General features: G+C 38.5%; 1 protein-coding gene across 3 annotated transcripts in view; it reads left to right on the top strand.

Annotated features, from left to right (window-relative positions):
• Window positions 1–12,652, top strand: part of CELF2 (CUGBP Elav-like family member 2) — a 649,329-nt gene that overhangs the window by 296,677 nt on the left and 340,000 nt on the right. For all 3 annotated transcript variants that reach the window (XM_064142683.1, XM_064142686.1, XM_064142673.1), the window contains one exon: window positions 744–779. Coding sequence is in view for 1 of the 3 variants with exons in the window: in XM_064142673.1 (XP_063998743.1) it covers window positions 744–779 (36 nt within the window). In the remaining 2 variants the exon portion in view is untranslated. The remainder of the gene's footprint in view (window positions 1–743; window positions 780–12,652) is intronic.

Here is a 12,652-nt window from a genome sequence, read left to right as displayed (position 1 = left end):
AAACAACCCCAGCTCCCTCAGCCTCTCTTCAAAGGGCTGTGTTCCAGGCCTCTTGCCAGCTTCGTCACCCTTCTCTGGACATGTTGCAGTATCTCAACATCTCTTTTGCCCAGGATAAAGTACTCAAGTACTCAAGGTGTGGCCTGACCAGTGCTGAGTACTGGGGAAGAATAACCTCCCTTGTCCTACTGGCCACACTGTTCCTGATACAGGCCAGGTTGCCATTTGCTCTCTTGGCCACCTGGGCACACTGCTGGTTATTTAATTGTACTTTAATATGACATGCCTGTTGCAGTGGCCCATTTTTACTATCTCACAATTTCCCTCAAAGAAACAAGAAGCCCACAAAACATATTCAAGCAAGCAAATCAAAGGGCAAATTGCATCTCTGGAATATAACTGTTGCCTAAAACCCAATATAGGAGCTTTTAACATTAACATATTTTTGTTTTCAGTGTGTGACATGGTTATAAATCTGTCTGCCTTACTTTTATTGCAGCACTGAAATAAGAAGGAACTTTTTCCACTGGAAAATTGGCCTGGTGTTATGTTTTGGCTATGTATGATCATACACTGCTGCCATTTGAAATAGTGATAATCTTATGCTTTAAAAAGGAAAAAAAAAGTAATTGATCCATTGAGAACTTTGTTCTTTCATCTTAGGATTTTAGCAGTATGAAAATGTCTCTCACACTTGAGAACTTTAAAAACAAGCTCATTTTCCTTCACTTTGTGTCTTTCAGAGAGACTGCCACAGAGTTATCTGGAACGTTACCAAGGTAAGCACATTGCTCTAAAGAGCATCTGTGTATCAATGTCTGGAAGGTGCTGAAAGAAGCATGACCTTTTCAGCCAGAACATGATCCTTGTCCCAAGGAGAACTGCTGAGATGCTATGAAGTAGGGGTGCAGAGAGGACACACACTGCATGCCGCAGAGAGACAAATGACCGTGGCATACTGACACAACTAAAACTACACAGCTTAAAGTGCCATGTTGAAGTAGGTTTGAGGCTCAGCACAGTTGTGCACCTGATGAGAAAAATTCCAGATCCAGCTTTCTTCCAGCTGTGCAATTATACCTATTTCAGGTGGTCTAGCTTTTGCTTCAAATTTTACCTGAGGGATGAGGGGAGGAAAACAGAGGTAGGAGGAAAAAAACACTGTGATATTAAGACATTTTCATTTGGAAAGCAGCTTAGGCCAAATTCTGCTACACTAAGAAAGCTTTTCATAAAGTAATTAGAACCAGACAAGACTCACAGGTGGCAAAAGGGTTTTTTGAAGTGAGACCTGCCTACATGTTATCAGAGGATGCAGTAAAATTGTGTAATCATGCAGATAAAGGGTGAAGGGGAAAAAAATTATATGGTAACTTGTCACTTAGCAGAGATGCCTGGTGAGCAAAAAAAAAGATGTTTTCAGTCCTCTTGCGTTTTCTGATACCAGTTCTTTTCTCTAGAAGTGCAGTGGGTTTGAATAGGGTCATGTTTTTGGAGGGTTTAGTTATCCTGTGATTAGTACCAGTGTTGTAGTTCATGCAATATATGATGTAAAAGTCATTTCAATAGAAAAGTCAGTTTCCTGTAAATATGGTAATACAGGGAAGCTATTTCTGCTTCTAAGGAAGACCAAAAAAATCCTCCTATATTTATGGTGTGAGTAGTGTACTTTAGTTATCTTGTTGGTATTGATAAAGTGAAAAAATATGGATTATTCGCTGTATGCAATGATTTTTTTTCTTTCCCTCTGAAATGTTTCCCTTTGTTCTGTGGGCATAAATGCATGTGACTGTTATCAGCTGTTAATTTATTAGAGCTCTTTTAATGTCTTTTTATGTCTTACCATTACTTGATATCCTCAGTTGTGCAAGCAAATCTGCTGGTAAAATTTTACCAAGTGTTCAAGGAGCTAACCAACCATCAGCCTACCTGACACATGAAAGATGCTATTTGTATTCATTGCAAAAGAATTATAACTCTTCATACAAAGGAAGATTCAATAGAGTAGCTTCCTCCTTAACTAGGAATGCCGGTGGTGCTCTGTCTTTTGCTGATTTTAGGTGTAATATATTTTCAGTTTGACTGCATTACCCAATTGGTTAGGTATTATATGACTAATATCCTGGAAACATGAAGTCTCAGTTCTGCAGAAATGAATTCTGCTTTAAATTGAAGTTAAAATAAGATACAGAAGTGTTTGAATAAACACCCTGTTTCACACTTGCCATTAATGATTGCCCAAATGTGGGGGGGGGGGGAGGAATTTATTACCACAAGGCTTTAATTTCAACTGAGGCAAGATGTCACAAGTAAAAATCAGATTATACAAGCAGTGTGCACAAGGCTTTTTAATCACATTATAAATATTAAACCAAATGATCTTGTCTTGATCTAAAACAAATGTTTATGGCTATGCATTTTCTGGCTAGTTCTTCAGCCTACTCAGGGATTCACCTGGTCCTGCATTTCTCTTGACAAGCTGCTCTTTAGCAATTTTAATCTTACATTGTGGTATATTAATCTTCTTTTTCAAACTTCAAGTGAATAATTTTGCTGTTATTAATTCATTAGGGTGAAACAGTCTAACTTTCTCACCAACACCACATCTTCTTCCACCTTCACTCTGCAACTATAGCATATCAAATTTTACATGTTGTACCTCAAAATGATGAAACTAATAACTGCTTTCCCATAGTTACTGTACTTCCTCTCTTTTGTCTGACAGGATAGAAAAAGCCCTCTCTGCTACTAGAAACTTCTCATTTTTGCAAGCAATCATGATGCCTTTTCTCAAGGCATTAATGACTTATGGCCAGGATTGATCAAATTCTTTCCAGACATTCATAAATATGGTGAGAGGAGTGTTGTGGCAAGCAGTGTAAACATAAGCAGATATGTTTGTACTCAGAGTATTTTATTTCAGGAAGGTTTAGGCACTGAAGGGCCTTTTTTTTTTTTTTTTTAACCTTTGCCAAACAAACCATTTCTGAAAAGAATTTTGCAAAAAAATCCTGTTGAATTTTATGTAGTTAAATTAAAAGAATTTAGTAATTTGCACCCAGAAAGCCCTGTAAAGAGTCAGAAGTTACAAAATAATATGTATGCAATATTTTGTCTTCTCCTATAATGACCATTAGAGGTTATGCATGTGCATTTTAGCCTGGAGAAGAGGAGGCTCAGGGGTGACCTCACTGCTGTCTACAACTACCTGAAGGGAGGTTGTAGCCAGGTGGGGGTTGGTCTCTTCTCCCAGGCAACCAGCAAAGGAACAGGGGACATAGTCTCAAGTTGTGCTGAGGAGGTCTAGGATGAATGTTAGGAGGAAGTTGTTGGCAGAGAGAGTGATTTGTCATTGGAATGGGCTGCCCAGGGAGGTGGTGGAGTCACCATCCCTGGAGGTATTGGTGAAAAGCCTGGCTGAGGCACTTAGTGCCATGGTCTAGTTGATTGGACAGGGCTGGTGATAGGTTGGACTGGATAATCTTGGAGGTCTTGTCCAACCTGGATGATTCTATGATTTTTAAAGAAGTAAATATACCAAAGTGTCTTGGAAAATTCTTACTTTTTATTGTAGTCATTTTCCATTAAGGCTTACTGATTGTTCACTAATTGTAATGCTTAAGAGGAAAAATGAGTTACCTTCATGCCACTGAAGAATATGTATCATCGATAGGCAAAAGTAGAAAAATCTGAGTTGGTAAATGTCATTTAGAAGGAAGGCTAATAGATTAACTTTGCCTGTAGAAAGATATAAAAGTATTCGATACGATTATATTGTGTCAGTTCTAATTTACCAGTTGTTTCTGATGACTTTGAGGAGCTCAGGCTAGAGAAGAAATTGAAGAATTAAACTTAAAATATGATAAAGGAGCTTTCCAATTTTTATATTAAATGACATTATTATATCTGTGAATGTATGTTGTGGTTTTTTTTTTCAAATGAAGGCTTTCTGTGTGCAACAGCACATCAAAGAACAGATCTTCACAAGGAAAACTTTATAGTATTAAGTTGTTCGTTGCATGACCTATTTAGAGTACTCAGATACTTCTTGTTGTAGACTACATAATTAAATTTTAAATGGAACATGATAAAGAAATTATACTGGTGATCTTTGGAGATTTGAATACCCTATTTGGATCTTTACAAGAGTGTAGTGAAGGCATACTTTAAAATTTAATAAAGGTCTGGCCTATTTTTTTTCCTTCCTTTTAGATGTTCCATAGCTGCTATGGCAGTCCTATTTCAGACTGTATTTGCTCTCAGTGTTACACAGACAGAACATATGATAACAGACCAAATCAAAGTATCAGAGGAAATAGTGTTTAACTTGAGAAATCCACCATTTAAAGACGATACAGAACAATTAATGTATGAAGATAAGCTCCTAAAAATCTTGTGGTACCTACACTTGTAACCGTGCTTCCATAGACCAGAATCGGAGTGAAGCAGGGAGCAGTGAATTAGCAGAGTGCTTGAGCACAGCGCAAACCCCTATGGGCGTGAGGGAGGTGATATTTGGAGCTGAAACGAGAAAATACTCAGCTTCAATATCAAAGGAATTATTTCAGTCTCTAGCCACTTGTGTTTGTTTCTGTGAAAGTTACTTTATATTTAAAGAAGAACAAATATTTTAAATATAGGCTAAGCACGTGGATTATTTATTATTATATGTGAGGAGAGGCTGAGGGAGCTGGGGGTATTTAGCCTGGAGAAGAGGAGGCTCAGGGGTGACCTCATTGCTGTCTACAACTACCTGAAGGGAGGCTGTAGCCAGGTGGGGTTGGTCTCTTCTCCCAGGCAAGCAGCAACAGAAGAAGAGGACACAGTCTCAATTTGTGCCAAGGGGGAGGTATAGGCTGGATGTTAGGAGGAATTTCTTGACAGAGTGATTTGCCATTGGAATGGGCTGCCCAGGGAGGTGGTGGAGTCACCATCCTTGGAGGTGTTCAAGAAAAGACTGGATGAGGCACTTAGTGCCATGGTCTAGTTGATTGGCTAGGGCTGGGTGATAGGTTGGCCTGGATGATGTTGGAGGTCTCTTCTATGATTCTAGATTTGCTTGCTTTATATTAGGTTAGTAATGACAATATGTGGGAATGCAGAATAGTTGTGGGGTGCAGGTGTGGGAGAGCCATGGGAACGGAGTGAAGTGCCAACAGGCAGATCCTTGTCATAACAGACCTTGGTTCTCACATGCAGCTGGCCACCTTATCTCAGAAGGGGTAGATAATGGTCCTTCTCTAACGAGAATAACAAAGTATGTATGTATGCAAATGTGGTGGGTTGTCCCTAACTAACTGTGCTGATGTGTAGGCATGTGCTCTACTGGCTGAGTGTATATATATTTTGGGCAGGTACAACAATAAAAATGGGCTTCTGCATAATTCACATTGAATTGTCTGGAGACCCTCGCAGCTGGCCCACACCATACTGGTCTATGGGCTTGTTTACAGCAGCCTTGCAGCAAGCAGAGATAGCAGGCAGCACAGCCTGCAACAATAATAGATGTTAAATCTGGGACGCTTTACCACTTTTATGTAGTTACTTTTACGTTTCACTTGAGGAGGCGTAAGGTTTAAACGGTCACTTCCTCCTCAAAGCTGTTCTTACTCAGAACAAATCAAGATCATAGCTTGCATAAATATTTTTCATAGAAAAGAGTTCTACGTCTGTAGAAAGATCTCTGCAGCCTTGGCTTAAACCTTGAGCACAGGTCAGGAAAATGTGTGATTTGAGTTAAAGGCCATTTTAAAACCATCATTCCGAATCTTTTTTAGAAGAGTGGGGGGAAATTTACCATATAGTATAACGGCATGGTTACATTAATGTCAAAAAGATCAGGTATGTTCAAAGTGGATATTTAAATTTTTAGCTTGTCTTTCAATTGTAATGACTTGTAAACTTCATATATTTTAAACAAGTGATCTGGTGTAGGGTAAAAATCTCCAGCCTTTGTGAGTTGTAGGTTTTATTCTGCACTGTTCAATAAATTTCTCTTAACGTGTCTAAGATCCCTTTACTGTAAAGACATGTTCTTGCATTTTGAAAATAGAATTTTAAGTACTGAAGTAAGTTTGTTACTTCTGAAAACTGTTAACCCGTAACTTCACCATTATTTAAATCTGATGCAATGAAGCTTTTATCTAAAGGGAAAAGAAGAATTGACAACCCACCATATGACAAGCAAAATGAAATCTCTTGATCACTAACTGTCAGCAGTCTATCTAATACCATTGTGTTAGAGAATGATATGTCTTCCAAGGAGCTAAGTACACAAGGTTTTGAATCATTTCTGTCTTGACAGCCTAACCCAAGTAACGACTTGTAAGTGCCTGGATGAATTATAAAATCTATGTGACTCTGTAGAGTGAGTTAATAAAACATCTATGAGCATCTTAATTACTATAAAAGGAAAAGGATTTTTTTCCTGATGGCAATAGGGTTATGGACTAAGAGACTTGCCTGACATCTCAATTCCTGTCTTAACTGGTTTTGTATGAGTGACAAGAGCTGGACTTAGCTTCTCTGTGTGCTCTTCTCATTCCCTTCCCATTGAGGTCTTCTACCAAGCAATTTCTCACTCAAAGAGTTATACCTTTTGTCTCTCACATTTCATATACTGTGCATGTCCTCTTACATCACTAGTGCTGCTTTGCCAGTCATGCCAGGCTTCAACACCCATCCACCTACACCATACATATGTCTCTGCCAATCTGCAACAAAGTTTTCCTTATCTTGATACAATGAGAGTTGGAACTAGATGACCTTTAAGGTCCCTTCAGAACAAACAATTCTACAATTCCGTGGATATTTAATGATTTATTTTCCATTAGTTAAAACAGGAAATCTCATAGTCCATTTGTGACCCTCTCTTCTAGTGGAGAAGTTCTGCTTTCCACTTCCAAATCCCTTCTCAAAACTCACTTTCATTTAGGGGCATATAAATAATAGGTCAAGAAAATGTTGTTCATCCCAAGTGGCAGGCAGTGGTAGCTGATAACATTAAAATCCCTTGAATGTCAAGCTGCATGCAGCTAACCAGAGTTAGTCTTTGGAAATGATATAATCTTGTAACTTTTCTGAAATCACATCATTAAAAAGAGAAGAAAAAAAAAATCCAGACCTCGATATTTAGGTTTCTCAAGTTGACTGCCTTTAAAGTGTAGGTTTTCCATAATTTGGATGCCTGCTACTTTCTGAAGAAAATCATTAAACTGAGGCTGGAATTTAATCACAAAAGAGAGAAAGAAAGAAAGAAAGAAAGAAAGAAAGAAAGAAAGAAAGAAAGAAAGAAAGAAAGAAAGAAAGAAAGAAAGAAAGAAAGAAAGAAAGAAAGAAAGAAAGAAAGAAAGAAAGAAAGAAAGAAAGAAAGAAAGAAAGAAAGAAAGAAAGAAAGAAAGAAAGAAAGAAAGGAAGGGAGGAAGGGAGGAAGGGAGGAAGGGAGGAAGGGAGGAAGGGAGGAAGGGAGGAAGGGAGGAAGGGAGGAAGGGAGGAAGGGAGGAAGGGAGGAAGGGAGGAAGGGAGGAAGGGAGGAAGGGAGGAAGGGAGGAAGGGAGGAAGGGAGGAAGGGAGGAAGGGAGGAAGGGAGGAAGGGAGGAAGGGAGGAAGGGAGGAAGGGAGGAAGGTAGGAAGGGAGGAAGGGAGGAAGGGAGGAAGGGAGGAAGGGAGGAAGGGAGGAAGGGAGGAAGGGAGGAAGGGAGGAAGGGAGGAAGGGAGGAAGGGAGGAAGGGAGGAAGGGAGGAAGGGAGGAAGGGAGAGAGAGAAAGAGAGAGAGAGAGAGAAAGAGAGAGAGAGAGAGAAAGAGAGAGAGAGAGAGAAAGAGAGAAAGAAAGAAAGAAGCAGGCTATGTCCAACTTTCCTTTATATCCTTCAATGCTTATTTCTAAATACCAGTTTCTTTCATCTGACATTTGAGCTCTTATTCTGTACTGCAACTAGGACTGCCTATTACCCTTTGTATTGTAAAGGAATGCCCTGATGGTTTTTTTGTCTTTCTGAGGTGCTGCAATATAAACTAGAGTACTTATTTGGGGTAATGGAACAGTAGCCAGTTGGATGTTAGTGCAAGCGTATTAGGGTTTATTGAGGCTCTAATACACAAGTTGTCTCTTGACTAGTCACATTTTTATTTTTTCCAGGCTTTGATATCATTAAAATATGACATGGAGTTATTCCTTCTAGTAGCTGTTGGCATTTTGTTGTTGCTGTTGTTTTACCTCCATTTTGAAATATGTTTTTTTTACAGTTAATGTTAATCTTAAAACACACTTATGTGCAATGTGATCTCTTCCTGAAGAGATATTTTTAAATCTTAAGAGGAGCCTAAGGAGCACAGAGGTAATTATCCATATGTGCTTACAGATGACTTGCATTTAAAAATTACTAAGATACCAATGGCAGGATTCACATTGCCTAAATGTAACTATCACATAAGTCCTCATTGTAAAGAACCAGGAGAGAAATTAGAAGAAATAGGTGCCTCATCTGAGGACAGGCTGAATAACCATGGGGAATTGTCTGTCTTTCTTCACTGCCTGAAATTGGAGCCTGTGGGAACAGCATATACTAGATGTTTCACCCGATGATAGCTTTAATTTAAGGTAAGTCCCAGCAGCCTGAGCTTTATAAGTGCTAAGGTGCCAAGTGACGTAAGCCAGTGCCTACCGGAGTTTTGAGGACATTGGCATGCTTAACCTCAAAAAAACTTATGATATCTGGTGCTTACGTTCTAAATATAGACCCTGGGAAGGCAGGAAGAAAGTCAGACAGAAATGATTGTTAGACTTGATATGGCTCTGACCCAGAAGGCTGTAACTCTTCTTATAGTGCAGAGTCCTCAGAATTGTGGCTCGTTGTCATGAAGTGGGTCCTAATTATACATATCCTTGTAATCTTGAAATGAGTGAAAGTGATTTCACTCAATGACCTAGGTGTTAAAGCCACTGCCTTTTTCACCAGCAATTGTTGGCATCTCACACAAACATTAATGAATTTGACATCAGACCTTTATCTTGGAAGTCTGATAAGGCTTTTATTTTTATTCTCTATAGCAAAACTCTAAAACTATAGACACGCTTCCTTCTTTTTCTGCCTGTTATTCACCTTTACCAGACTTTTAAGCATCTATTTAACTTGTCTTACAAAGCATTGCCATCTAAATGTGCCCAATGATGATAATGTGCAGCAGAAATGAAAGGACACATATCCCTTCATTTCTATTCCTGAAGGTGAATTCCAGGACCGTGATTATTTTTATTTATACAGTGCCTAAAGAGTGCTAAATGCTTTATGGAACAAATAAAAGACCTCTTGTAAAAAGCACGCATTTCTATAATCTAATTTTAGTCTCAAATCAGGCAGCATGAATGCTAAGCAGCAGGGCTTGAAGAAAAATGAAAGGTATATGAGTGCTATACTAATAAGATTGAGCAGTTATTTAGGTTCATTATCTGTTCCACTTTATACCTTACTGGTTTAAGTTAAATTTACATCGGTCTGCAGAGAACATTTGACTGACAGAGGAAGAGTGTTTCTTGGGTTTGCACAAAAGTGAGCTTTTCAACAGCAGGTTGAATGAGGATAGAGAGAAAGTGACAATTACAGACGGATTTTGAGAGGCCATTCCAATGTAAGAGTGAAACAACTTAAAGCACAGTTTGTTTTCCCCATCCTCACTTTATTTCGCAGCTCAGTCAAAATATTTTTGCTCCAAGTTAGTAATTTGTGTGCTTTGCCTAAACATTATTTCAGAGCAATGATATATATAAAGTCAGTGCAAAAGATGAACTCATTGGAATAACTTCAGATGTAAATATGCATTTGAGAAGAAAAAATCTGTATATATGTCAGCTTCTGGAGAAGCAGACCAGCAACTGAAGTCAAAGAGAGTTCTGTTATCATGGCAGAGTTGAAAAGTTTTCTTTTAGTACCTGTGCTGCAGCATAGGCAAGGCTTGTATGATATGTTATGATATATGTATTATTATATAATACAGTGTTATATCATATGCTTTATACTTAGAAGTGAACTGCTGCTATATAGGACTTTTTTTGTGTTGCATCCTTGCTACTGGTCACAGAAAAGCAACAGTAAGGTACGTGGATGGGAAAATGTTAGAGAACCCCACACTGGTACTTACAGGACAGCAGAAACTCAAGCTTACTGCTCTCCTTAGTATTCTCTGCCTTCTGAGCAATGCTTTTATTTCTGAATAATAGCTATTCTAACATAAAAAACTTGCAACTGCTTGAATGATTACAAAAGATTTGCTATGAATTACAAGGAAGTTTTGGGTAATTCTTAGTAAATTATATAAAGAGGTTTAAAACCAAAGTATGAACAAAAAAACAAACCACCAACACATTCCCCAGTGTTCAGGGTTAACAGTTTATACTTCATCTACATTATATTAAAAACATTTTTACTGGAGTCCATAAATGTTGCACACTTTTAAAAGGCAATGATCACAGTGGGACTAGATATATTACATAAAGATACACATAAGACCTGTAAACAGTAATTGGTGACTGGTTTTTAATTTTTGAGGGTGCTGACTTGAGATTCCTCTTCTGAGACAACACAGAATTTACCCTCTGTGGCTTGCCTTTAGAAACAGACAGCCCCTAAAGTTTTCCTGTGGTCAACAGAAGGCTGTGAGGCCCAAACAGAGGTTTTTTGGAGTAGCATCTCATAGTGGTGCTGTAACTCTCTCTCTAGTGATGATGCTTTGCCAGTTTGGAGCCACTGAGGACCTACCCCACTTTGTGTCTACGTCCTCCCAGTGCATTTGGCAAGTTGTGTCCTACACAGCATTTCTACTAGAGCAAAGTGCCAACATGGCACTCCTCTTAGCTGGCCTATAATGGAAAGTATTTTTCATTCAGATCTTGGGAATTTCTAAAGCTTTTGCACCATTTTTTGCAAGGAACATTTAAGCCTCTGCAAAGCTGTGATGACATAGAGCAGATGCAAATTCTGTATTAATTTATGTCCCTGGAGAGAAGAGAAGGGAAAACAAGATATTAGGCTTCACCTGACAAAAGTCCACAAACTTCTAGAGAACTGACTTCCAACCCTTTCCTGATTATTTCACTTCTAAACTTTCACATACTAATCTCCCAGTGGTTCACGTGCTTAAATCTGTAGAACAGTCCTGCTGATATCAAAGTGATTGTACAAGTAAGTCAGTGCAATTTCAGCATGAGTGTTGCTGCTTACTCATTGCTGTGAAATGAATATCATCTGATTTGATCCCAGCTTTGTCACTAAGAATACAGACAGATCTACATGATCAAGAAAAAAGAATATACACATAGAAACTCGGTTTTGGTAACAACCTCTTGAATTATTAACAGAGAATCATAAAGTAGAAGTTTAAAATAAGGCCCTAAATGACGTCTAATACTCTTTAGATACATGATTTGGGTTAATCACAAGTAAAGGACAACTGGAGGTGCCTCTAACTTTAGTTCAAAGGACAAGTATGCTTTCTGAACCAGGCTTTAATTCAAGCTCTTAAAAGGGGGCTATGAGATTTAGGAAACCCACTAGGGCTTGGAGCTTTTAACTAGGTGTTCAAAAATTATTTTCTTTATGATGATTTTGTGCTGGGGGTACACTTGCACCTGCACTGATATGCTTATGGATACCAGAGACTGTGGTTTGCCTCAGCTGCGAATATCTTTCATTCCAGGATCATATGGTCAAGCAAACTTCTTTCACCTAAGTCTTATTTAACAAAAAAAGGGAATATTGTTATTTGTGCCATAGGTAACTGAGTCCCAGATGTTCTCATTCTGCATCAATGACTGGGGACAATATCATTCTAGGTAGTCTCTGACAACTTTAATTGATTTCTTTTTTTTCTGTTTCTTTTCTTTTAAACCTGCAAGGGGACTGTAAGGATTTTTTTTTTTTTTTTTTTTTAGCTGATTGCTTGGAGCTGACATTACAGGCTGTGCAGCTGTAAAAAAGACCTTCTCATTTTCATTGAGAATAAGTAAAATAAAATATTGCAGAAATGGCTTTGCTTTTCCATGGTCCTGCCCCTGCAGAAATAAACAGAGATAGCTTGGGAAAAGCAATTGAATTCGGAAAGGCATTTTCAAGAAGAGATGACTGCTGCTAACATTGAATATTCAGAATGTAATAATAAAAGTAATCATGTTACTAAAAAGCCACCTGTTACTTTCTCCAGTTTTTATCTAAAGCATAGAGCTCACTTTTTTGTTTCTGAATTTATACGAGAGATGGGAAGTCCAGCTCTTTATTATATGCAAGGTAGTAATTCCTTATTAAAGTTAAGTAGAAAAAGAAACTATGCTCACTAACATTTCTAAAGCTGTTAAAGATGAATGCTTCCACAAAGGAACAGAAGTAGAAAAACTTTAAGTGCTTGTTAAGGCATGCACTCACAGTGCATGCAAGCAATAAGACTGTTTTGCTGAACTGTGAAATTGCATTGAGTAATTTCTCTAATAACAGAATAGATATTGCACCTCTGACCTCAGAGGAGCTCTGGGCTCAGTGCAGCAGACGGTGTTGGCATCAGCAGAAACTTGTGCAGCCAAAGCATGAGCTGTGTGCTGAGTGGTGCAAAGATGAGGAGAAAAGTGGCAAGAAAAGGAAATGCATGCAACTCGCAAACGTTCTG

The sequence above is a fragment of the Pogoniulus pusillus genome, chromosome 4 (genome assembly GCF_015220805.1).
Source record: "Pogoniulus pusillus isolate bPogPus1 chromosome 4, bPogPus1.pri, whole genome shotgun sequence".
Taxonomy (NCBI): Eukaryota; Metazoa; Chordata; class Aves; order Piciformes; family Lybiidae; genus Pogoniulus; species Pogoniulus pusillus.
The sequence above is the reverse complement of the archived record's forward strand: the minus strand, read 5'-3'. Positions and strand labels throughout refer to the sequence as shown.